Here is a 27435-nt window from a genome sequence, read left to right on the forward strand (position 1 = left end):
ACATGCTCCCGTATGTTAGTGGCAGTTATATTGCCTTTTCTTTGTGCGGTGTTCATCCCTAAATGTGAGACGATCAACGGAGAAGATATTGTATATTTGCCTTTACTTGAAATGTGCAAGATAACACTGAAACCATGTCGATTGTTGAATAACACGAGTTATTAAACCGAGTATCTAAAAAATATAACGAAACGTTGCATCCCTCCAAGTGTAAAAAAGTTTGGGAAGTGATGAAATTCAACGCAACATGATCTGTGGATTGCATTGCAAGCATCCACTGTACACCGATTACGAGCATCGTCAGATTCATTAACTCGTCGCCTGGGGAAAAGCAATTCAATATGTTCACCATTGCTATTTTTCGTCGTTGATTGGCACAATGCGAACAAATATTCTGCGTTAACGATCTTTGGCTAGCACAGTTCACGCAACATTTTTCATCGTTGCAATGATTTGGTTCGCCACCTGCACCTACGTGTGGCACATGAACTTCAAGGCGACCAAAAAATCCATTATCGAATCACTAAGGAATAATCGTATATCCTTTCAATTGTGTGGTTCTTGCCTCTGGTTCTGAGTGAAGGAAATCACGTAGTTGAGACTTGTTTCGTGGATTATGCAAATCGTCCCATAAGAGGGTTTCTTCCAGATCCTTAGAGATCTTTAGATAAACATGCAATATTATTGGCGAATACTTTTTGTGTACGAGTATTGTTGACGATAATTAAGTTGAAAATTTCCTGCGAAAATCTTTCGGATGGGAATCTGTTCCAACGTTACATTCTTGTTCCTCGAGGCAACAATTTTCTGGTTTTTTGGGAAGGGGAATCGACAGCAGCATTTTTCGATATTGCTCCCAATGCAAGTACAACATTGCAAAGGTGGGTACCCGATGCAACATCAGTGTGTGGAAAATCAAGTTAGCATGAATAGAGGATTGTTTGGTCGCACGTTGAAGGTTATTTTCTGAAATATTGCGTATTTATCAATCAAGTTAGTTGTACAAACGAAAAGATTACTATTATCAGCGTGTACAATTCTGCGCTTTTTTTTGAGAAGAGGGAAGATGTGTGATACACAATGAAAGAACGACCAATTTAACGATGTGTTCTCTCAAACATATGACACGTAGGGTGAACGCTTAGTTGTGACGTCATGACAGCGGCGTGAAAGACATCGACCCCGCATAAACCTTTGCTTAGTAATCATTGGCCCTGGACTTCACTTTCATCATCAACGAGCACGAGGTAAGACGTTTCTCCGTTAGAATAGATACGCTGGGTGATTCCCAAAGAAAGATATATTTATGAAACACACAAGAGTGACGCTGGAGTGCAAGGTTTTGAAAGTTATTACCTCTGTACCGGCTGAATGGAGTGGTATGAAAATCACTTCATTCGAAAGATAAAATGTCAAAGAGTTATATGATTGTCACTTATTGGTCCAAAAAATCGTTTCAATAGCTTAAAAATTGCTTTGAAAACCGGCTATTGAAATCATAACAATCTAGCTCATTGTGATGATCAGAATGTGTTCCCGAACACAGAACACAGAACAGTCAAGGCACCTGGAGAAACCGTCATCGCGAAAACATACAGGCTGTGATTTCTTTCACTCGCTTGCAAATGCTCTCGAGTAAAGGATGATTTGCGCATTCGGTTCCCGTGATGCAATCGTATCCAAGAGCATCAGTCTCTGTTTCGCTTTCGCATGGAATCCGCGTTGACGGCATTGAGCTTCATATTACGGAATGGGGGAGTAGGCATGACAATATGGGTTTGCAGAAGAAATGAACACACCTTTAAAATAAAAATTATGAATGAAAATTATTTTTCAATTGCTTATTCGGACATCTTGCTATAATATTAATAGGGGATTGTGTTCAGAACACACTCGGATTGTATACGTATATCTCCGATTTTTTCAATTATCCTGTTTATCAAGAGCATTTTGAACGACTTGATAAAATTCCATTCTGTATTCCGTTCGAGTTGTGTTGGCATTTCGCTCGATCTGTTTCTTTTCGAATAATAAATGGGCAAAACGTTCGAAATAGTGAAAGCGAAATTATAACTCGAACGAAATAACGATATCGAGCGAAATGCAAATCCGGCATAGGGATGTGAATTATGCTCTTTAGTTGAAATGTTTGGTGACCTGGAAATGGTTGAATCATGATTTATTCTTGTTTTTACGAGGACAATACACAAGCTGGTCATATGTGCTCGCCATTCGTTTCATTACGTCTACGCAAGCATTGTACTGAGTATGCATGGCTGATTTTCTATTTCTTCTTCTTCTTTGTATTATAGACGTATATGAACTTCACAATTCATTCGCCCCTAACCTTGAAATGGCCCCATTCGAAGAAGGAAATTTAAATCATCTCTTGCTTTTACAATTTATATTTTATGTAACAGCTATTGCCGTTGTCGCACACTCGGTTACAGGCGAATACATATTTGTTCCTGGAAATTTAGAATCATACGACGGATTGTGTAACAGAAATCGCAACTAATATCTTTTATATTCTCGCCCGTTACAATAAGTTACAAGCGGGTGCAGTTCAAATTGCAATATTTGTGTCCGTGTCCTGTCTAATTTTCGTCATTTTACGACTACAAAACTGTAATGGATAATAGCATTTGCACAAATCTTAGAGAATTTCAAATTTGATTGGTATGCGAACCATCAAAATTCGTTTGTAGCGAAAATGGTTATTAACAGTATTCAAAATGTTGATTGGCATTGGTTGATTGACAGTAGGGGAAAAGGGGGGAATTTGGACCACCTAAGCAAATCGCATAATATTTCCAAACCAATAAGGTCTAAATAAAAAATGTCACATTGTATACTGAGCTACACTTGTTTTCTCTCAATAAATAATGTTTAATCATTATATAAAGCTTCAATCTACCAAATATATCATAAAATAAAAGAGATGATTTTTGGACATTAAAATTTTATGCGGGGTGATTTGGACCGTCTGTGGGGTGATTTGGTCCAGTGTGTGTTTCATCGAAAAAAACATGCTTATGTTTATGTAAAGTATTTTGGGATGATTGTTAACTGTAACAGTGTTTTGGGATCGATACCAAGTGTCTTGGCCAGATTCCAGACCAGAAAAGTTGGATTGACACCATCTCGAATTCTGCATGAATCTTTTCACTGTTGGTCGAGCATTTTCAAACACTTTTGATGCTTGGTCAAAGAAAATCCGTTCTCGATGGCCTGCGTTGCACTTTCAAGCTCCTCCTTCTTCCAACGTAGACTACCCATTCTCTTTTTGTAATCCAGCGGCATCTGGAATCAATTAGACCAAAGAAAAGTCTCAAACCTGTAGGACCAATTCATCCCACAGAAACGTGTCCATGTCACCCCACACAACACGCAAATATTAAAATGCAATTAATTTCATTTATTGTTATCAAACTTACAGTTTCGCTACATCAAATTGTTATTCTTCTGTAGGCGAACAGAACTTTACTGCACAATGCACGAAAAGTTTTTTTAATTAGCGGGAAAAACCACTATCGGAACCACTATCGGAAAACTCACATTTTTTGACGATCAAAGTGCTTACTGTGTTTATGTTACCGTTTCCCTCTACTTGTGAAGTTTTACCAACAATGTTTTACTTTAGGTTCATACGGTTCCACAATAGAAGGAAATGACATTATAAAAAATCCAAGTTGAGCCGTAATTTTTTAAATAAAGGGGTGGTCCAAATCACCCCATATGAACAAATCACCCCGTGTTACCCTACACTGAATTTTTTTACGCGATTTATTTTTCCGTGATTTTGTTTTACACTATTTTTTTACGCGATTCTACCGCAATTATGTGATTCTCTTGAAATTATGCGATTTGCTATTACGCGCATGCATCAATCGTGAAAAAAAAGGTACAGGCAAGTTTTCGCAAAATGTAGACAACATCACTTGGGCGTGGTGCATAAATCACGCAACGCTTAGAATTCGGATTTTGAACCCCCTCCATCCCCTTACGTAACGTAATTCCTATCTCTATTCTCGCGTTACGTAATTTGTGCATAAACTATGGACGAATTCGGATCAGTGTAACATTGAAAGCCATCTCAATTTGAATTTTATTTTAACTCGTACTCTCCGTCTCATACAGTATTTTTTATCACTTTCATTTCATAGGAATGCAAAATTAGTTTTGGTTTCATTTCCGATTATTTGAATCCGACTTCAAGAATTGTTTGCTTCCAACCGTGATTGATCGCCACAATGTGTTAGCCTATTCGTCGAACTGTTAGCTAGCAAAATGGAGCAAATAGAACGTAACATTCGCAGCGAACAAAAAAAACAGCGCGAAATAAAACCTACCATATAAAACAATACTTATCTTAGTCACTTGATCTCTTTCAGGCTAAAACTATAAATACATTCTGTTCAAAAATACATCTATACATCTTTGCTTATGTTGGTAACTACCGCTACTGTTGAAATAAGCTTAGCCACTTGCGAAACTAAATACAGCTAAAAAGATGGTAACGATTGATTAAATCAAGAAGGCAACTTTGTTTTCTTTTGTCTCTTTTTAGAGTTTTCTTCTACGCCCTGATTAAATCCTGCTCATATCCTTTGTAATTGATTTGTTCCCAAAATTAAAGCGTATTCTTTCTTGTTAATGCTGAACAAAAGACGGTTTGTCGACTGCCCAAGGTAAATTTCCATCTAGCTGACACATCTCTTTTCATAAATATAATTGAATTTACTTCTGACCGACGCTCTTCCCTTAAGGGTTCAAGACATATTTCCAATGGTTAGAGTGTTATTTTCCAATGTCTGCCTTCATCGTAAACATATGTACATCGAACCGTAACATTTACATGGTGTGATCACAAGGTGTGTTTTCTTTAACGATAACCATACTTTGTCAGTGTTAAGTTTGTAAGTTATGTTACAAGTTTAAATCCCTTTTTTTTCGCGACGTAGTAGATGAGAATTGGTACTACTAAATGTATCAATTTACGTGTGTATGACTCTTTTATAAACTATTATTGTTACTTCCCATACTTGTTTGTCTTGTCCTTAATAGTTTGTTAGTTTTGTTTGCCTGTTGTTAACATGACATTGCAGTAGCTTACATGTATATCAAGAGAGACTTTCGAATGATGAAGGCAAAATTTTCTTACACACTAAAATACACACGGTATTGTTTTGTTACGCCTCCGACGACCGCCCCATCATCTGTGGTTTACGGCGGTATCCTCAGTGTAGTTGTTCGATTCCAACCCGTTTAAAATATACTTCTTGTTGTAAAGGTTTTCGTTTGTCAATAATACAGTTTAAAAACTATTTGCTAACAGTTGTTAAGAGAAACGATATGACATGACAACAGTGGTACGAATTACGATTGTTTTAGTCCATCCTTTTTCCGAAATTGTGTTTGATTTCGTTCGTTTGTGTGAGCTAGATGATCAAAGGCCGAAATTCGGATTCGATAGAAACATTGAGTTCTTAGCAAAATTAGTAAATTAGGTCTTTTGGCTTTAAGATGGTACTTAAAAATTGTAATCTCATCCGAATATTTGCATCCGATCATTAGGCTCACTACTGGATAAAATTTTAGACAACATTTGGAAGTATTGATCGAAATAAGCTGTATAAATATCGATCTAACATCATCATCAGCGACAGTGAACATAAAATAAATAGAAACACAGAAATTACTTCCGAAGGTTGGTTCGGGACCCCGGGACTTACTTGCATTGCTCATCTACAGATTGATCGTATCCAGATCCTGACAAGGTGCCCGCGGACTGTGGTCGCTGTTGGAACTTCCGGGCAGAGTCGTTATTTGGTTACCGTTGATTGCAAGGTTTCCACTGGCATTGTTATTCGCGTTGTTAGCGTTGTTGTTATTAATATTACTGTTGGCATTACTGGTCGCGTTGGTCTTATTAGTTGCTATCGCTGCAGCACCTCCTCCGGCACCACCACCGTCGGTTACCATGGTCGCCTGTTGCTGTTTTTTGCTACCAAGTCCCAGCGGGAAGGCAAAGTCTTGTGGCAACTTGCGCATAATTTTACCGGACGTGATGAGACGACCGAAACCTTCCTGTAAGTGGGCAAAAATATGATGTGTTAGTATAGCCAATTTCGTTGTCGTGACATTTAAAGTAGAATGACTTGAATAAGAGCGGATAATATCTGCCTCAAAGAATTCACTAAACAGATCTGTATATAAGCTGGCGCCCGCTCGAAAATCCATTTAGTGGTGATTGCAATGTGACATGAGGATGATCTCGCTCACACGCCTATGCTAGGGTGGCAGCGAAAATGGTCATGTCGAATTTCAAAAACCGACCATGTCCATTTTGTTTATTGACCCAAAAGAATGACCTGTGAAAAAATTATTTTCAATCGGACATGATTTCGGACCTATGCGTTATGCTCTTCTCTCCCAATTCCATTTCTTTTCTGCAGCCGAAAAACGATATATCGATGATAATTTGATACAGATTGCATACAAATGGTGCCATTGAATATGGATTTGATTGCGGAGAATACGAAATGTTTGATATGGCGTAGAGCTGGGATCAGGGCACGAAATCTTCGAAGGTGAAAAATGGGGACCGACTCTACTCTTAGTAGCATCGCTTCGACAATAGTCAATTCATTTTCTAGTCAAGTCACTTTTGCCGAAGCAGTTCTCGGCAGTCGCCGCCAACAAAAAGTGACTTGACTAGAAAATGAATTGACTAGCATTGACTAGCGAGGATGACTGGTGAACTAGTCCAGTCAGTGGTTATTTTAACTGACTCGACTAATGAACACAAATCTGCCTCTTTATTCAACTAACTTCAATCCACACTTCCATTTCCCCCTGACACTAATTCATACCCGCGTACGCAATAATATTTTTACGTCCATATAAAGAGGAACGAAAACATGATTTCTGATTTCCACAAGGGCCCTTCTCAAAGCTATAGAAGAATGAACCGCAAACGTTTAAAGTCTCTATAATTCAATAAGAAAAAATCTATTTAGTTGTGATTGCGAAGAGACATGAGAATGGTCTCGCTAGCTCGCCAATCACTATGCTTTTCTCTCCCAATTCCATTTATTTTCTGTCACCGGACTGATCGGAGCCGTATTGTTTGGTGAAAGCAACAGTTTTGTTATCGAAAGTTCACGAATAACGCTCTCGCAGAATTTCTTATCTTCTCTTTCTCTTTCCAACGGAGCGACGATATAACCGCAAGGCTGACGTGGGACTATCGTTGGCTTAGTAATCATTTGTTTGTATTGATTAAATTATTCATTGAATGGAAAAAAACAAATTCAATTGAATTCAACATACCATCGATGGTTCACCGATGGGTCAAAAAAGATTGTATTCGAACTTTTTGTTGAATAACTGTCGTAAATTAGAGTAAACACAATTCTGATTACATAGAAATGTTCTCTAATGATAAACACTCGTAAGTGTTCAAGGAATTGTCGAAAATTATATTAATTTTTCACAGAACTAGGATTAAATGAAAGTTGACCCAATCTCACCCCTTAGAGGGGGTGACAATGGGTCAAAGTAGTGAATATTACATTCTATTAAGAATTGTGTTTAGAAATCAATTTCTAATAATTTCAAGATAATTTAACAACATGTATGTGTCCTGAATGATTATTTGAGTTATGAAAATAGTGTCAATCCACCTAGAAGTGCGATGGAAATGTTTATATATGGCCATTCCATGTTAAACCGATATAGTGGTTCTCAGATTTTCGTGAAAAGTGGCAGTTTTGTTCTTTATTACAAAACATTAGACCCGTATTTTTTATCGTTAGGGTAATCGTTTCCATTTTAGGGTTGCCCAAAAAATCCATTTTTTTTCAAAAATGACTTTTTTTTTAAATTCATAACTATTGAACTATTGCACCGATTCAGATGATCGACATATCAAATTAAAGCCAATTAGCTTGTCTCTTTTCGAAAAATATTATACTTGCAGAAATTTTGGATTTTGTTCTTTTTTTTTTTTTTTATTTAAATCGTTTATTTTTACAGGCTCAGTTACATAGGTTTAAAGGAGCCGAACTCCTTACTGTATTGTTACTAGTATATATACATTTTTCCTTAATTCTAATGTTAATAATATAGGAAACCGATTACTCGCGGTCAACTCGAGTTTAGAAGGGTGACATATTTTCTTCAGGAAAAGGAGGGGATATGAGGATATGTTGACATTGATCACACTCACACTCTCAATCACACTCATCACACTCAATTCTTAAACCTATCTTATATCTAATATGTATTTACATTTCATCTTATTCTTAAGAAGGGATCCGATCTCTCACAAAGGAAAAGGAAAAGGAAAAACTAAGGGTATAAGGATAATCACACACGAAGATCGATAGCTTTAAGGAATACATATATTTGGGACATGTAATCAAGGTCTAACCGAGCCAACACGTCTCTCACCGGCACATTGGGCTGCCTTCCTCGGGCCCGAAGGGTGACTACTAAATTCGATCTGGCGACAAGATACAGCTCGCACGACCAAACAACGTGCTCGATGTCGTGGTAACCTTGGCCACAAACACAAAGATTGTTGTCGGCAAGATTAATACGAAAGAGTAGCGCATCTAACGAACAGTGATTGGACATGAGTCGGGAGAAGGTGCGAATAAAGTCCCGACTCAAGTCCAGACTTTTGAACCATGGTTTGAGGCTAACCTTAGGGATAATCGAGTGAAACCACCGGCCCAATTCATCTTCGTTCCATTTGCGTTGCCAGTTAACTATGGTATTTTTGCGGACTAAAGAATAAAATTCATTGAAGGCGATTTGACGCTGATAAATATCGCCTTCAATTGCACCTACCTTTGCTAATGAGTCAGCCCTCTCATTACCCAGAATTGAGCAATGTGAAGGGACCCAGACAAAGGTAATGACATAACAGCGTCTGGATAAAGCACTCAAAATTTCTCGTATTCTCTCAAGGAAGTACGGCGAGTGCTTTTCCGGCCTCACTGAACGGATAGCTTCGACAGAGCTAAGACTATCCGTTACAATGTAATAGTGTTCAACAGGTCGTGAGGCGACGCTGTCCAGCGCCCAGTGTATCGCTGCCAATTCAGCAATATACACTGAGCAAGGATTCTGAAGACTGTGTGAGGTGCTAAAAAATTCGTTGAACACTCCAAATCCTGTGGACTCATTCATAGAGGACCCATCAGTAAAGTACATATTATCACAATTGATATCCCCATACTTTGCATCGAAGATCGTTGGAACGATCCTCGATCGAAGATAATCTGATGTTCCATGGATATCCTGCTTCATGGACAGATCAAAATGCACAGAGGAATTGATGTAGTCAGGAAAACAAACACGGTTGGGAATATACGAAGAAGGATCAACCTGCATGGAGACGAATTCATGATATGAGCTCATGAATCCAGAATGAAAATTTAGCTCGATCAGCTGCTCAAAATTTCCGATCACCAATGGGTTCATAACCTTACACCGGATGAGGAACCGAAGAGATAATAAATTGAAGCGATCTTTTAGTGGGAGTAGGCCTGCCAAAACCTCGAGACTCATGGTATGCGTTGAGGGCATACATCCCAACGCGATACGGAGACAAAGATACTGAATTCGCTCGAGTTTAATGAGGTGTGTTTTGGCAGCTGATTGAAAACAGAAACTGCCATACTCCATCACTGAGAGAATAGTTGTTCGATACAACATTATAAGATCTTCGGGATGGGCTCCCCACCAGGTGCCGGTAATTGTACGGAGAAAGTTTATTCTTTGTTGACATTTTTTACTCAGATACCTAATATGGGCCCCCCAAGTACATTTAGAGTCGAACCAGACCCCAAGATACTTGAATGACATAGCATGAGTGATCGGTTTACCCAAAAGTTGAAGCTTTGGTTTTGCTGGTTTATGCTTCCTAGAAAAAACCACCATCTCTGTTTTCTCCGTGGAGAATTCGATCCCTAGCCCAATGGCCCAGGTTGAAAAATTGTTCAAAGTATCTTGTAAGGATTCTTGCAGGTCGGATTCGTTTGATCCTACGACAGACACCACTCCATCATCTGCAAGTTGTCTTAGGCTGCAATTTTGTGTAAGGCAATTGTCAATGTCGCTTACGTAGAAGTTGTACAAAAGGGGGCTTAAACATGAGCCCTGGGGGAGTCCCATGTAAGAGACCCGACTTACTGCCGAATCTCCGTGAGAAAAGTTCAAATGTTTCTCACAAAGCAAGTTATATAACATATTATTCAATAGAGGCGGCAGACCCCGAGATTGTAATTTGTCTGACAAAACCTCTATTGAAACAGAATCAAAGGCCCCCTTTATGTCCAAGAATACTGAAGCCATTTGTTTTTTTTCGGCGTAAGCCAGTTGAATTTCTGAAGAAAGCAACGCAAGACAATCATTCGTCCCCTTGCCCCTGCGGAACCCATATTGTGTATCTGAGAGTAGGCCATTCGTTTCAACCCATCGATCAAGGCGAAACAAGATAATTTTCTCCAACAATTTCCGTATACAAGACAGCATTGCTATTGGGCGGTACGAATTGAAGTCGGACGCGGGTTTTCCGGGTTTTTGAATAGCTATAACTCGTACTTGTCTCCAATCATCTGGAACAATATTATGCTCCAGAAACCGATTGAATAAGTTCAACAAGCGATGTTTCGCCACATCAGGGAGATTTTTCAGCAAGTTGAACTTAATTCTATCCGATCCCGGAGCAGAATTGTTACATGAAAGGAGAGCAAGAGAGAATTCTACCATCGAAAACTCGGAATCAAGATCGCACCTATCTTGTGGTATATCTCGAATAATTCTTTGCACTGGAGCGGAATCGGGACAAACCTTTCGTGCAAAATTAAAAATCCATCGATGTGAATATTCCTCGCTTTCATTGGATGAAGAGCGATTTCTCATGTTTCGAGCCACTTTCCATAATTTTTTCATTGACGTTTCTCGTGACAAACCTCCCACGAAATTTCGCCAATAAGCACGTTTTTTCCCTTTGATCAAGTTTTTAAATTGATTTTCAAGGTCCAAATACTTCTGAAAATTTTCAGGGGTTCCACGTTTCCGAAAAGCTTTAAATGCATTCGATTTATCTCCATAAAGCTTGGAACACTGGCCATCCCACCATGGATTGGGAGGCCTTCGACGAATAGTGGAACCTGGGATGGGTTTCGTTTGAGCGCGAACCGCGCTGTCATATATCAAACGAGAAATGAAGTTATACTCCTCCAATGGAGGCAAACCATCTCTGGAATTGATGGCTAGAGCAATCGCGTCCGCATATTTTTTCCAGTCAATGTGTCTTGTGAGGTCGTATGCCATGTTTATTGATTCAGAAGAATTCAACCCATTGGTGATAGAAATTTTGATTGGCAAGTGGTCACTACCGTTGGGATCCTGGATTACATTCCACTTGCAATCTAACGATAGTGAATTCGAGCAAAGCGAGAGGTCAAGAGCACTTGGTTTAGCAGGAGGTTTAGGTACACGTGTTGTTTCCCCAGTGTTCAAAACGGTCATATTGAAGCTGTTACAAAGGTCATATATCAACGATGAACGATTGTCGTCGTACTGTTCCCCCCAGGCAGTTCCGTGAGAGTTGAAGTCTCCCAAGATTAATCGTGGCTCAGGAAGGAGTGAGCACATGTCAACAAGTTGCTTGCGGCTAACCGCAGCTCTCGGAGGCCAATACAAGCTGACTATACAGAGGTCTTTGCCTCTGATGTTTGCATGACAAGCAACAGCTTCGATCCCTCCAATAGGTGGAAGGTCAATTCTAAAAAATGAGTGACACTTATTGATCCCCAATAGTACCCCTCCGTATCTGTCATCACGGTCCAAGCGTATTATATTAAAATCGTGGAAAGAGAGATCATTTTGAGAAGAGAGCCAGGTTTCGGATAGAGCAAAAACATCACAATTGAGTTTATGAATTAGAAATTTGAATGTATCCAATTTAGGGATAAGACTACGACAATTCCACTGTAAAACAGTGATATCTCCGACCTCTCTATTTAAATTAGACATCAAGAGAGATAATCATTGCAAGGAGGGGCCATGTTTGCATCAATTGCTGCAAAATTGTCTTTAGTACTGGAAGCATTGCGGTGACAATGGTTCTGATGGAGTCGGAAACATTAAAACACGTGAAGATTTGATCCACAAGGTCAGACAACTTTATAAATCCCGATTGGGAAGTTGAACTTGACGGAAAAACAGGGACAGTTGGGGTTTTTGATGTCCCCTCGAGTGCTGGGTCGTTCGAAGGTGAACTATTACCACGGAGGCCAGGAGGGACCTGATTTTGCTTATCCGCTGCACTCGATTTTTTGGGCAAGCTAACAGGGGGTATCACCGGAGGGACTTGTCCTTGAACTTTGGGAGTGGTCACATTTTTGCGCCGGGAATTCCCTTGAGAAATAAACGGCGTGCCCCCGTTAGCTGTATCCGCTTCCATTTCGTCAACTGGCAACGTAGCGAAGACATTGTGTGTATTGATTGGTTGTTGTTCTTGAGCCAGTGGAGAAGTGCCCTTCAAAATTTCTGCGAAAGTGCGTTTAGAGCGTTCCCTCAAAGAGCGCTTCTGTTTCTCCCAGCGAGCCTTGTATGTTTCACAAGCTGAGAGCACGTGTGGGGATCCCCCGCAATATGGACACTTATGCTCAGTCGCACTGCAGGATTTCCCCTCATGTTGTTCTCCGCAAGTGGCACATCGTTCTTTATTGGCACAGTAAGCAGCCGTGTGACCAACTGACTTGCACTTTAGACAAGTCATTGGCTTTGGAATAAAAAGTCGCACGGCTAACCTCAATTTATCTACCATCACGTAGTCAGGGAGAGCTGAACCAGCGAAGGTGACTCGAAACGAGTTGGACGGCGTAAATTTCTTTTCTTCTCCTTCATGGGAGACTGTTCCGAGCTGGCGGCAACCCAAGATCTTAACAGTCGTCGAGGGCAGTTTTTTAAAACGGCCGGTACCTTCACTCGTAATGTATTCGCACGTCAAGCCCGTTTCGGTTATCACACCCTCAATTTCGACTATGTGAGAGGGTATGTAGACCCGATACTCAATTGTAAAATGCTGATCGACAACAATCTTGTTTGCGTCTTTTCGATCATTCACGACAACTCGCAATTTGTTTGGTCTAACCTTCGAAATTTCCGAAACGGAGGTATACCTTGCCAGATCTTTCGCGATCTGCATGACTCTCAACGCCTTTCCATTTGGCTTAGGCCTGAAGAAAACAACCCAGGGACCAGTTCCGGGCGCATCTTCTGGATAGACCTTTACACGGGGAGTGGGAATAACAGGGGGGGAAGGCGAGGACAGGGATTGAGAGTGGGAAGGCGAAGGTTGAGAAGGAGCGGGAAGAACAGAGGGAGAAGACGAGGTTGAAGGTAGAGTGGGATCGTTAAGGGCAGATGGGAGATTTGCTAGTTTTTTGGAGGGAGGCTTGGTAGGGTTAGCTGACTCGTCCCCAGAAGAAGTATCTTCCGTATTTGGAACACGTTTGAGTGACTTTTTTTTATCCGTTAGGAGGGAACTAGAGTCAGAGACCTCCATATCCGAAGGTCCCCCACTCTCTGCCATTTTAAATTTTCACTTATATTCTAAGTATTTTTTTAAACAATATTTCACAATAAAATAATTCACAAAAACAAAAAAAAAAAAAAACTTATAATTATTAAATATATATATATATATATATATATATATATATATATATATATATATATATAATATTTTCTCTCAGTATATTCAATCTTATTCACCTATGAACGCACTCCAGTGCAGATGAACGGGAGCGTGCTGAAAGCTCGTTGGTGGTGGGAATGTGCCTACGACACCACTACACACAGTCGTCGGTGAAAGCTTACCCGCACTGTCACTGTTGGCACGATGACTCGGCGAAATCTCCAATGTCGGCGAAGCAGCGACAAAACAAAAACCAATGCTTGGCTTTCCGAGGATGAAAGCCTTTATCCACTTGCAGGCAGGGCACTTCACTCACTATCCAGATAGTGAAATGAACTCTTCAGCGGCAAAAAAACAACAATCACGCGGTAACCGATAACGGAACTTGGACGCGACTTTCCTTCGTCTGGTTACTTCGGGCAATCGGCGAAGAATGGATTTTGTTCTTGTAATTATTGATTGCATTTTTTATAGTTTACATTGTCTCGGGGCCAAGGGCGCTATATTTTTCTATATTTTTTCTTGAATGCTAAGATTTTTTTAAATAGCATAGCATTTTTCAAAATTAACCGATGGTCCGAAAAATCATTTTTTCCTTATTTCCAAAAATGTTTTTTTTAATTCATAACTTTTAAATTACCGGGCCGATTCAGATGATCGATATACTGATTTGAATCCACATGAAATACCACATATGCTTAAAAATTGGATTCTAGTCGCATAGATGTAGTCCAGTCGCATAGGAATATTGAACGAAAACTGAAAACATTTTAACTTTGAAAAATCACTCGAAAACGAAAAAAAACCCTCTTCGATATTCGGATATGTTATGTAAAAAAACCCTCCGCTTTCAAGAAAACATACAAAAAATATGGCGACTTTAACCATGTTAGCTATGAAAAACAATTACAATCAATTATTACGAAAACAAAATCTGGTTATTTTTAAAGTGTAATGTTTTTCAAACAAAACTAGCTGATTGGCTTTAATTTGATATATTGCATCATCTAAATCGGTCCAGTAGTTCAAAAGTTATGACTTTTTGAAAAGGTCTTCTTTGGAAAAAGGGGGAAAGTTGATTTTTCGGACCACCATAAAATAGAAATGGACACCCTGATGAAAAAAAATAAAAAATACAGATCTAATATTTTACGATGAGGAATAAAACTACAAATTTTCATGAAAATCTGACAATCATTTTATCGGTTTCAATTTTGCGGTTGACCCACTCCCACCCCCATTCAGTGTAAATGAGAGATTATTTCGAAAATATTGAAATTCGAAAGGAAAAAAATATTTGATGTTCAAAATCAATAATGACTCATCTGGCAAGACTTTAAAGAATCATTCTATCCAATATTTACAATTTCAGTAGTTCTGTATAATGCTGGGCATGAGATTTTTTCTGAGGTGTTATTTGATGGCTATTTACACATCAAACTTTGATTAATTATTAAATAATAACTATTTAAATATTACTACTATACTACAGTTAAGTATTATGAATTGGAAGTTGTGGAAATATGTCTCCTATTAAACGGCTCACAGCTTTCAAAAATATTCGCAATTTTTGTCAAGACTAATAGTAACATTTTCTATATTTCACCCAATTTCATCCCCATAACCCATTTTCACCCCCATCGACGGTATTTGATGTGTAAGTAAAGAATTTGAACAAACGCCAAGTAATATTAGACACTTTGGTTTTGATGGCTGTGTTAGGGAACACATGTTGCATGTATTCGCAAAGCCAATTCCCCCAGGTACCTTGGTTTTTAAGGCTGTGTTAGGGAACACAGGTCGGTGGGAACAAAAATTCCCCCAACTTGCATGTATTCGCAAAACCAAAGTGATAGAGAAAAGTTATAAGTTATAAGCAGTCGAGATCTTTAATTTTTTCCTGCATGTTCTGTGTTTAGGTTTTCAGTTTAGCCCTCATACATTAGAGGTAGTCTCACGTAAAAGAATCGCACAATTTTGAGAGAAACACGTAAAAAAAACCACGTAAAATAAAATCACGTAAAAAAGAATCCAGTGTAGTTTGTTTACATTACATCTGTACTGGAATATAAATAAGAGGTAACATAATGAACTATGTAGTCATATGACTCTCCGGTTATGTTCTCGACATTACCCATCCGTCTTTTTAGTATTTTTTGTAGTATTGAGGTCTTAAAGGGCAGTAACTTGTTATCATGATTATCTACTCAGATAGCGAACATCGTGGTCTAGTATACAATATTACGTTATAAGGTGAATCATGTTGGTTTGTCCGATTTTGGGTGTTTTAACGCAACTAGTAAATGCAAATCGATTTTTCTTCATGAAAACCACATGTAATCAAGACAGGTTTGGGTTTGTTGAAAAGCCCCAAGTCTTTAGTTGCTAATAATACCATAAGGCGATTAAATTGTTCAGTTTTTCACGTTTTTAACGATTTTCTTCAAAAAGAAATTATGATCATGGTTTGTCCACCTCTGAGCGTGGTTTGTCCGAAAAATGATCGTGGTTTGTCCGGTTTTAGAAATCACCATTTTTGAATAAAAAAAAACGAACTCAAGTAGATGTTACATTTTTTATTGCTTAAGTTTCCTGCCATCAAAACAAAACAAACAAACTGCAGCGGTTGCCATAGTAGGGGAAATCTGGGTAAAATCGACACTGTGGGTAAAACCGACACCCCCTGATTTTTCCAGTTAGAAGCAATTTTTTGCAAACTTTCCGATGTTTCCTGTACACACCTGTCATTTCTTACGTTTCGAGTCACCCTACAGCTGCAGAAGTTGCTTTACTGTTATAACAAACAACAAAACGGAACCGGTCAGTAAACAGGAGTTAGGCCGTGTAAAATTTCGCTAGTAGAATTTAAGTGTTTTGGCCGGAAAATATTGGAAAACTCGCTACTTCTGTAAGCCTAAGTCAAATTAGATCATTGTTTAATGTATTTTGTGAGACTGTAAGTGGTTTTGTTGGTTATCGATGCTCGAAAACTTTGTTTTGTAATTTAGAGTCTGTACGGGGTAACATTGACACCTTCAGTCAGGGTAAAACCGACACCAGGGTTTGTGTTCCACTGACAGGCAAAATGTGTCCTTACTTTTTGTAGATGCAGCATGTTATATTTGAAAGACAAAACGACAGAACTGGACTGATAAACAGTCAAAACCAATGATGAATCGGGCATGCGATTCAAAAAGCCTGGCAGAGCTTCAATGCTCTTCAGGACATTCCCCGTGGATGCTCACCCAAGCTGGGACATAAACATAAGTGCTAGCTGAGATTTCTAGACCGGAATTCAAACATTCGATCCGCAAACCTAAGACTACGTCAGCGGAGATAGCTGTGGGGTTCAATTGCAGTTGAATTTGTTTGCTATTTTACTATTCAAAATCTGAGCAATCCGATTACATATAATTTGCAATTATCCCCCCTCTCCCCTCTTGAAGCGTCCAAACAGTATATAGACAGCCTCTTGATACTTAGAAATTATTGTAACAAGCTTTCATTCGTTTCTCTAAAGGTGTCGGTTTTACCCGCACTCCCATTTATTTCACCAGAAAACATAATTTTTTATGTTCTATCGAAATTAGAGTTCTACTCAAAAAATGATCATCAGATACTGTAGAATGGTTCGTTAATATTTGAAGAGAAATTCTGTAACCATTTGAAGTCGAAGAAACATTGGAGGTTCTGGAAATATGTGGAAATCCTTAGGGTGTCGGTTTTACCCTGATTTCCCCTAATCATGTGGACAAACCAATATCAGCGAGTCGGACAACCCATGATCAGAATTGAGGTCATCAAGAACCATTAATTACATGCTTCAAATATATAAATCTGATACAAATGGTGTGCAAGCATGATGTTTACAATATTTACGCCAATGGAAGGTGGATTTTAAGGTGAAGGTGGAAGCTTGCCATTGTAGTAGTATATGTAAACCCACGTGTAAAAATGTGGTAATAGTGTTTATGAGAGAAGGGCAAAGCACACGTAAAGAGAGCAATTCACTTATCAGACTGTATGGCGCTTCATTGACACGAGTCTTTGAATACATTTGAAAAAAAAAAATAACAATACAATACTAAAGAAAAATGTATGAACGATATGTTCCGATGAACAATTGCAAATATAAATATATGTAGAAGGTGCATTTGCATATGAAGTACAATTCTGATTATACGCGAGAGTAACATGAGCAAATTTATAACACATGCGAATTGGGGCTCTTTTGGTATTAACAATTTCTTCCGCATAGTAACTCGATGTTGATAATTCCTTAATATTTTCCTTCGTTGATCGTATTGGTTTCACATATTCACGTTGGAGAGCCTTAACCCTTTTCTTCATTGGCCGAGGCATTTTGATTGAATGTAATACTTTTCCGTTTACTGTTTTTGAAAGCATAGGCAGCCGTGGCAGTGTTCCGAGCTCTGCAATACAATTTTCTTACCCAATGTTAAAGTTGCTAAAACTTACATTATAGACCCATTAAACGTAAAAATAATAATTGCATTGATATCAACACAATTTTATTCTATTGATTTTCATGACATGGGACGCTATGACTCCGGAATAACATTTTATTGAGTGGTTTTTATAGCTGTTTCGATGATGTTGTTTGGCATCAGTGTCGAAAAAATAACGATGCTTCCACCAATACAAACAAAACCATTGCCGAAAATTGAAAAATGAAAATTTAACTTTCAGAGCACTAGCTCGAGTTTTCCAACGCTTTTCACCATACAGTGCGACAGCAGATGAAAATTAATTATCTTGTGAGTAATCGATTAGAGTTTGGTTGATATTACTTAATGGGAAGTTGCGAGAACGATCATTTTCCTCACACTGTTTCGCAAAATTATTGGTTTTCGGAGGGAGATGAAAGAAATGAGTGCCATTGTGGTAGCCATTTGTGGCTAGCTTCCACCTTCAGCTTAAAACATGTGAATCCGTAAAAATACCCTAGAAAACTACTGTAAATCATGAAAAAGATAATTTCATTAATATGTTTTGAAACATTTGAAAACCCGATTTGACATAGGTGCGCTCAATTAGAGCATTCAGATAAGTGGACAAACCATGATCATATTTTCGACTGGACAAACCAACATAATTTACCTTACTACATCCGACGCAAGGGCCTTACCTGATGTGCGAACGCATAACCCGAGCGTAGTGATCTCCTCGCTCGTCGTGCCGATGGAGTCCGCAGAACATCACTGCTTTGTCTTGAGCGAAGTTGAGCTAATCGTTGCTTGACACGGATCTGTTCGAAAAGAAAACACACGTTAAAATAATGAGTACAGTACAAGTACAAAAGCACCGAACCTTGTCCGACAAACTGGGGAACACATCGACAAAGTAGAACCGCGAGGCGAGCACCGGCACCATGAGCACGATAACCGTCAATACTGTTGTGAACCAGAAGGTGGCCTCCTTCATAGCTTGCGTCAGCGAGCCCACGTAAGGCCCACCGATAACGTAGTTGTAGAAGTAGTCTAGAAAAAAGTACCACAGCAAGCTGCCCCAGATCATGATGTGGTTGAACACTGTCCAGTACGAGGTGTCCAGAGCGATCTGTGGGAAATAATTACGATGTGTTAGAAAAATACTGGCTGGTGAGCAGGGGCATCATACCTGGGCCGTATTGTCTAATATCAGGATTGTGGCTACCACAGATCCCAGCAGCATGTGGTCGTTAAGCACGTATCCATCGGGGGAAATCCCGTCCTTATAGGTACCTGAGGAGGAAGCACAATGGTTATCGCCGTCTGGTTTTGCTGTGCAATGAACACATGTACCGTAAGGTATGAGGAACAGTATCAGCGAACTAAAAATCCCATGCAGGACACTCCGAATAAACTCGGTTGTATTAAATAAGGCATTTGTGATTCCGGGCGTGTACAACTTCGGATATTCGACGCTATTTTTGTCCGACACGTCCTGTTCGAAAACACCTAACGCTAATACTGGTAGCGACGTGTAAAACAGATTGTATACTGATATAAACATCGGATCGAACACGGTCTGTAAAAGGCAAATGAAGGGTTAGATTTTCAAATTACATTTGAAACACTTTAAGCTTTGACTTACTTGAGCACTAAAGCCGCAGAAAAATGCATACCAAAAATGGCACAAAGTGAATGCAAAGTTTTTGTAGAAAAAATAGCGAAGAAATTTACACATTCGATAGTAGGACCAGCGCCCGTGCACCAGTAGCAGTCTTTCAAGGAATTTGAACTGGGCTATCGAGTAATCGCTAGCTAATACCGCTTGCATACCTTCCTGGCCCGAGATACCAACCCCAATGTGAGCAGCTGTAATTGAAAATTGCTTTTTATTGCTCCACGAAACCGATGCGAATCCCAACGAGGATGTACCTTTTATCATCGAAACATCATTGGCTCCGTCCCCGATGGCCAGCGTAACTGCGTTCTTGGACCGCTTGATTAACTCGACTACCATTGCCTTCTGCAGCGGAGTGACCCGGCAACAGATCACCGCTTTACAGTGCGAAGCGATCTCTAGGAACTTTGATTCCAGTTCGCTCGTCAGGCAGTGTACCAACGAGTGGCCGTTGATGACCAGAGCGACCCCGGCACTGTCGTCGATGTCGACCAGCGACGAATCGGCCTTGCCCAGCCCGTCTGTATTGTTGCTACAGTTAACGCTGTAGTAAACAATTAAATAAAAAGGGTTAATTCGCATGAAGGATTTAATAAAAGGCAGATTCTAAAATTAGGACAATTTTTCGGACAATATCGACAATACTACGCCAAAACGTGTTTCTTGTTCGCAACTTACTGGTATATGAGGAAGGGGTTGGCGATACCAATTACTTTGAATGGAGCTTGCGAGCTTTGAATGTTTCGTACAAATTGAAACTTAGACTAATCAACAGAATACCATTTTGAATACTGCATTATTTCAAGAACAAAAATAACTTCAAATCAAGGCAAAAAAGTCAGAACAGAAGCATTTAGCATACTTAGTCGACAAAATGAAGGTTCAATTGATTGCATAGTATATAATTTAAAAAAAAACATAAAAGAGTGTGTAAGAAGAAGTAATTCAAACGAAGAAAGGAAACTAGAACAATTTGAAGGAAATAGCAAATTAAATCGAGAACTTCTGATTTTCTGTCTGTACCTGTCCGGCGCCTCCTCGCTTCCTCCTATACTTGTATATTTATGTCTATTATCCCACCTAAAGGTCACCACCGATACCGACGGAGGTGACGAGCTCTGGATTTCGATCATTGACCCTGTACTCCCCCGGTTACCGCCATTGGCCGTTGTTGTGCCCGTCAGTCCGCTAGTTTGGTTAAGGGTTGCTTTCGGCAGAGCTGGAATGGCGAGATGAGTTCGAGTTCTTTTGGCGAAATTGTGAATTTATATTTTTGATGAACCCACTTGTTGGATGGTAGGTATTCACAATACGCAGGGATTCCATGTATCGTCGTAGCTGTTGCTCGACTTCCAGTTGTGAAAGACCGTCAATTATGAACACGTCAACCATGTCGTCCGTCAGCAGTTGGCATGAGTATCCGATGTTGATTGCCGTTTCTGAAGGGATATATATATATATATATATATATATATATATATATATATATATATATATATATATATATATGCAGAAGAATTATTACATGTATTAAAGGGTGTACCGTTTAAAAACCGCACACATTCAAAGCTTTTGATGCGTTGGGTAGAATTCATAGATTTTTTTCGTAGACATAATTTAATGTGTATTGTTTACACTCTGTGAGTTGATTTAATCAGATGGGCAACAGTTTTCAAAATGGCGACGAAAGAACAGTGCGTGCGCGAACAAGTCTTGCACGAATAATTCGAGAATAAGGATCTGTCGCATCGTGCCGTCGGAAAAAAAAACTTTCGAGGAACGTCTGACTGTTGATCGGGAGCGAAGATTCGAAAAAAAAGCCGTCGGGTTAATGAGAACGATCACAAACGCGTGGTTGGGGTCTTTAAACGGAAACCGGACGCCTCATTTCAAGATGTGGCTAAAAAGTAGCATGCGTGCGGGACTTTCGTGCAGAATACCAAAACTCGAGCTGGACTACCTAACCTTAAACGTAAGGTTCAGAAGTTCCCAAACCGTGACGAGAAACATAATACGGTGGCAAAAAGCAGTGCACGGAAGTTGTACGACGAAAACACACTGCTGCGTAATGGATGACGAGACATATGTGAAAGCGGACTGCCAATGATAAGTTGGATGTTCTCGAGAACCTCCGGACACAGAAGCTGTCGAAGTTTACCAAGAAGCTCTTAATTTGGCAAGCGATTTGTACTTGTGGAAAATAGAGAACACCTTTCGTTACCGCAAGCACCATGAATGGGCAGGTGTATTTGGAAGAGTGTCTCCAAAAGCGGCTTCTCCTTCTCCTGAAGGCTCACGACGATCCGGCGATCTTCTGGCCGGATTTGGCATCATGCCACTACACGAAGGATGAGGGTTTATAAGGTTATAAGGTAGATTCTGAGGTCGTGCAGATTCTTATGGCTGGGGTTAAGGCTAAGGAACGCACATTCGGATGTAAATTTTAAACGGTACAACCTTTAGTACAGCCGATAGAAATTTACGATTATTTATCCACTTAGAATCCGTGCGCGTTGTAAATTTCTGACAGCGGTTTGTTCATTAAGTAGTACGCTTCTGGTGATGAAAGTTCTACTGCTTTTCGTACAGCGAGTCAGACGTTAATTCAGATAGAAAACGAAAAAAATACAAGAGGTTGTGTCCAAGACACGACCACATTGTTGACGTAGAACTACGCTGTTATTTTGTTCATGTCGCTTGTTAATAACTTCTGATATTATTTTAGAATGCTGCGAAATTTTAGAAATAACTGTTTAGTAGAATGGTTTGGTCGCCCTGAAATGGTTTTTTATTGTAGAATCAGTTGACGATAATTGATTGATGATTCATTCTTTCCCTCACAGAACAATATACAAGCTGATCGCATGTCGCACTTTGTTTAATGTCAATACATTGAAAATTTGCCTCGAACGCTATTCCGGTGGCCTTTTTCGTAATAGACAATCACTCGGCTACATGCGATTATATACTTGTTGCACCAGCACCATTATTCCACGTCTCATATCTGCATCAATGTTTTTTTTGGTACCGAATGGAAGCAACAACATTGGCAATACTTGCAAGTATGAAATATCGTACTACATGTTATTTTGTATTGTCTCAGTGGAATCACACATCTAGACATTGTTCGTACAACGAAAACCAATATAACATGCATAAAAAGCCATACACTGGTGGCTTGAAGCGATTGAGAATACGAGGGTCACTATTTATATTTCGGGAATAGGAACAAAAACAAATAGTTAAGCTGCGAATATATTTTTATTGTTTTTCAAAGTACTCGCATATATGCTGGTGGAACTAATGCTTAGGGATGCCTCAATCTCACAATAGGTTACATGACGATCTTGCTTAATCATTTCGTGCACAGCATCGATGTTTTCTGGCACTACAGTCGATTTTGGACGACCTTCACGAAACTCGTCGGACAGCGAACTACGACCACGATTGAATTCACTATACCAGCGATACACAGTGGTTTTTGATGGAGCTTCATCGCCAAAAGTCAAATTAAGTTGATTGACGCACTCTTGTTGTGATAATCCACGTCGAAAGTCGTAAAAAATCATCGCACGAAAATGTTCACGATTCAGTTCCATTTTTTTGCCGAGACCAAACTTTCAACTAAATATAAAATAAACAAATAGCGTCCGTATGACAAAATGTTCTGAGTTTCTTCCGGGCATATATTGTCAAATGTTGATATTGTCAAAAATGTCAAACTTTACGATGGAACCGTCAGATGGACTCACATGACATCAGTGTTGCCAATTCCCGAAATATAAATAGTGACCCTCGTATAAACACTTCGCATCATTTTACGCTACGCTCAAAAGAAAAACCTCTGTTAATATTACTGGCTTCCAAAAAAATTGCATTACTTTCTCATGCTTGAGATAAGCGTAGCTGTTATCGTTAAGGGAAAAAGTTTTGTTACTAGCAAGCGAAACCCTATCACATACAAAATTCTAGAACGACATTTACTTTCACGATGACTAAATAAACGAAATAAATTATGTCTGTTATTCTCAATAACCTCGATAAGAGTTGCATTGTTTCATTATGATCAAGACTAGCGCAAATGTCATCCTTGTCATCATCCTTGAATGCAGTTTTGCGATTGGCACCTAAATAACTCACAACATTCCAGCATGACGTACACTATGGTCTAGCTTTATATTCCTCAAATAGTAATGTGGCGCACAACCTTAACACCCGCTTCGCCATAGCGCCAGTTCGATGCATTGATGCAATGTCAATGGCACCAACGGAATGACGGAAAACAAGCGATGTTAACTGCTTAGAAAACCGAAAAAGTCTGAATATTTAACTCAGCAGAGATCCATTATTCATTCCCTAGTGCAAATATTCCTCTTCCGCTACCACCCTCTTTGTTTATATTTATTATCGGGGCTCTTTGTTCATCGCAGTGCAGTGTACAGAAAATAGTAATTATATGAGCAGCGTTTCAATTGTTTCATATATTCACATATTAGGAAGTATTAGACAGGCATGTTTGGACTCTACAAAGAATGTGATTCAAATGTAAATTTAGATTACTCGGGACATCGAAGCTGAGTTTGACAGCCGGTTTATATGAACCAAAGATAAACAAAACGCAAAGCAAAAAGTGATGGATTTTAACAAGTAGTTTCTCAAAAGTAATGAGCTTAATTTTGATAATGGTTAGCGTTAAATGAAAGAATAATGTTTTGCAGAGCTAATTAGGTTAAAATAGGTTAAAAAATATAAATATATATATATATATATAAATATATATATATATATATATATATATATATATATATATATATATATATATATATATATATATATATATATATATATATATATATATATATATATATATATATATATATATATATATATATATATATATATATATATATATATATATATATATTAGCAACATTAGAAACATCTTTTTATTGCTGTAGAAAATTACGCTTTAACTGCGGCGGGAAAAATAAACACATCTGCAGGGACAAAAGTATTAATAAAAATAAAATCATCAGTATCAAATTAATATTCTAAGTAAAAGTGTGACGAGTTTTGTACAAGTGGTAAAAAAATCGTGAGCGAAAACAGAGTCTGATAATGATTTTTTTTGCGTTTTTTCAGGAGCCATTATTGGGAGAAAACGTAACCTGCAATGTATTTGTGGGCCTGGTAGGTATTTTTAGTTTCGCTGCCGGAGAAAGTCATTTTGTCGTCGAGGGTAATTTCACATACTTGGTGGAAGGAAATGCTACGCGCTGATATGAAGATCTCGACATGGTTGGTTATTAACGGTTCAATCTCCATCCTGAGCCGTTGAAGCTATTCGAGGTACCAAATTTCATCCGTTCTCAATGAAACGTTACAATATTCTTGACCAATATCTTAGTTTATAATCAGGAACGACTACACAAATCGAGCGACAGTTAGGTTCAGCGTTATAATCATATTTTTCTGTATCACTAACAAAAGCAATTTCCTTATTGTTAGGGCGATTCGTCCAATTTTTGAGGCCCACTTTTCACAGGGTCTGGTGAAAAGATTTGGTAGTTCATTTAGTGATGATTATATACAGATCCGGATTATGTAACCTGACCAAGCAAACAACATTTGAAAATGATTTTCATTCAATGTTCGAAAATTTACAACTACCTCTGAGCATGTTAATCTCAATGAAGGTACTCTTTTTCGATTCTGTATTGTGTATCAACGAAATAAATAAACGGTTCCTGAAGTGAAAACTGCTTTACTAAGCTCCACTCTATCACTACGCATTCATTTCTTTATAAACTACAAAAGAATTCGAGGAATAAATAGCACTCAAAATACACTTGAAAAACACACGGTTTGTTTACATTTTCCTCATACATCCATAAAATCCGCTAGACGGCGACACTGTACCTTCTATGTCGCGAATAGCACATAGAACTGACAGTTGTTGATTTTCGAACGATGTATGAAAGCTGTATGGAACTACGTCTGTTATGCGGACAAACAGTGTTTTTTCGGTAACGTTTATTGAAAATTGCTCAAATGTTTTCGAACAAAAATGAACTGTTAGTTCTACGTCAAAAGAATTAGACTACCTTTTGAAAAGGGCCAAACATTGTATTTTCTCCAAACAGTCGAAGGTTTGTTTTGCTGAGAAAAATATCCCGCTACTGGACTGGGCAGCCTGTAGTTCAGATTGCAATTCCTTTGAGAATCTCTGAGGTATCCTGAGTAGGAAATCCTCCACCAGGTTCTTCTCGAGTGTCTTTTATTCATTTTCAAATAAATCGTACCTTGTTTATCCCCCGTCAGCACCCAGATTTTGATTCCCGCCATTTGTAGATTCGCGATCGTCTGTGGCACTCCGTCCTGGAGTTTGTCCTCTATTGCAGTTACCCCGATGAGCTGCATATCACACTCGATTTCGTCATAGATTGCACCTAATTTGTCTTCTCTACCGTCCAGCGATAGGGCAGCTTCTCTTTGTCGCATCAACCACGCGTCGAAAAACTCTTTCGTCAATCGCCGCTCAGCCAACACTAGCGTTCGGAGGCCTTCGCCGGCGAATTTCTGCAATGGAAAGGGCGAAATGGTATTACTACCGGAATAATTGCGTTGCAACTCAACTCACGTTCAAATGCTCCTGAGTTCTCGTCTTCATGCTCTGCTGATTAGTTCCTAACCTATCATATATCACACTATCGGCACCTTTGCAGTATAATATTATGCTGTCATTCCGCCGTAATATCACCGACATCCGCTTCCTAACATTATTAAAATCTAAAATACTTAACAGTTCATATTCCTGCAATAGAAAAAAACGGAGATTGCTTGAGAAAATGTCTCGATCCAAAGATTTGACCAGGCTTACCTCCGTTCGACCCATCACTTCGATGGTTATACTATTAGGTGCTCTCGATCTGAAAACAAACCCAAAATTTCTGGCCGCCGAAACGAGGGCCGCTTCGTCGGGGCTTTGTGCCTGGTACTCCAATCTGTAAAATGAATAGCATAGGATACAAAGTGGATTTTTCCCTTTCACCTTCCACTGCTGACCTTCCATTTTTTTCCTCTGGCATTACCGTATGGCAGAGTGCCAGTAGACGAAAGAAACTGTGAGCGTGTTGCTCGTCCGCCCGAACCGCATCCACCAGGCTCTGGTCGTACCATCGGAAATCTGGCTCGTATTCCGGATTGAAGGAGAAATCCACTGGTTCAGTGACCTAGGGGTATGGGGGGTTTTGTTTTCGGGCGTCATGATAATGCGAGTTTAGGATGTTTTTTTAGGAAGTTGATGTAATATTTATGCAATGCAAAATATTGGAGGAGGTTTGTAATGATTGAGGTTTGGAAAAAGCCAGGGTAATGGGTAAAAAGAGAAGGAATAAAAAACGTAGAAAACGAAATAAAAGTAGTGTTTTTGGAGTTGACTACTGCGGAACATCGAAAGCGCTGGGTGGTCAATAATTCATAATACATAAAACAAACTTATTACTGAAATTTCGATATGAACTAGAGTCTAGTATTTTGTTACGAAAAGTCGGATAGTGATCCAAATGCGATAAATCCAT

At 39.1% G+C, this 27435-nt stretch overlaps 1 protein-coding gene across 24 annotated transcripts in view; it reads right to left on the reverse strand.

Moving 5' to 3' along the window:
• Positions 1-4094: 4094 nt before the first annotated feature.
• The window catches only part of LOC129780303 (phospholipid-transporting ATPase ID), a 145255-nt gene continuing 121914 nt past the window's right edge, over positions 4095-27435 (reverse strand). For 22 of the 24 annotated variants that reach the window (XM_055788407.1, XM_055788403.1, XM_055788405.1 and 19 more), the window contains 13 exons: positions 26921-27087; positions 26736-26859; positions 26496-26669; positions 26158-26434; positions 21142-21294; positions 20879-21074; positions 20110-20399; positions 19823-20046; positions 19531-19756; positions 19367-19470; positions 19058-19306; positions 18876-18995; positions 4095-6090 (listed from right to left, as the gene is read on the reverse strand). In XM_055788407.1, the coding sequence (XP_055644382.1) occupies positions 5749-6090; positions 18876-18995; positions 19058-19306; positions 19367-19470; positions 19531-19756; positions 19823-20046; positions 20110-20399; positions 20879-21074; positions 21142-21294; positions 26158-26434; positions 26496-26669; positions 26736-26859; positions 26921-27087 (2646 nt within the window). In that variant the 3' untranslated portion in view covers positions 4095-5748. The remainder of the gene's footprint in view (positions 6091-18875; positions 18996-19057; positions 19307-19366; positions 19471-19530; positions 19757-19822; positions 20047-20109; positions 20400-20878; positions 21075-21141; positions 21295-26157; positions 26435-26495; positions 26670-26735; positions 26860-26920; positions 27088-27435) is intronic. The other 2 variants (XM_055788390.1, XM_055788395.1) reach the window with 2 other exon arrangements.

Source organism: Toxorhynchites rutilus, chromosome 3, assembly GCF_029784135.1.
Source record: "Toxorhynchites rutilus septentrionalis strain SRP chromosome 3, ASM2978413v1, whole genome shotgun sequence".
In the NCBI taxonomy this organism is placed as follows: domain Eukaryota; kingdom Metazoa; phylum Arthropoda; class Insecta; order Diptera; family Culicidae; genus Toxorhynchites; species Toxorhynchites rutilus.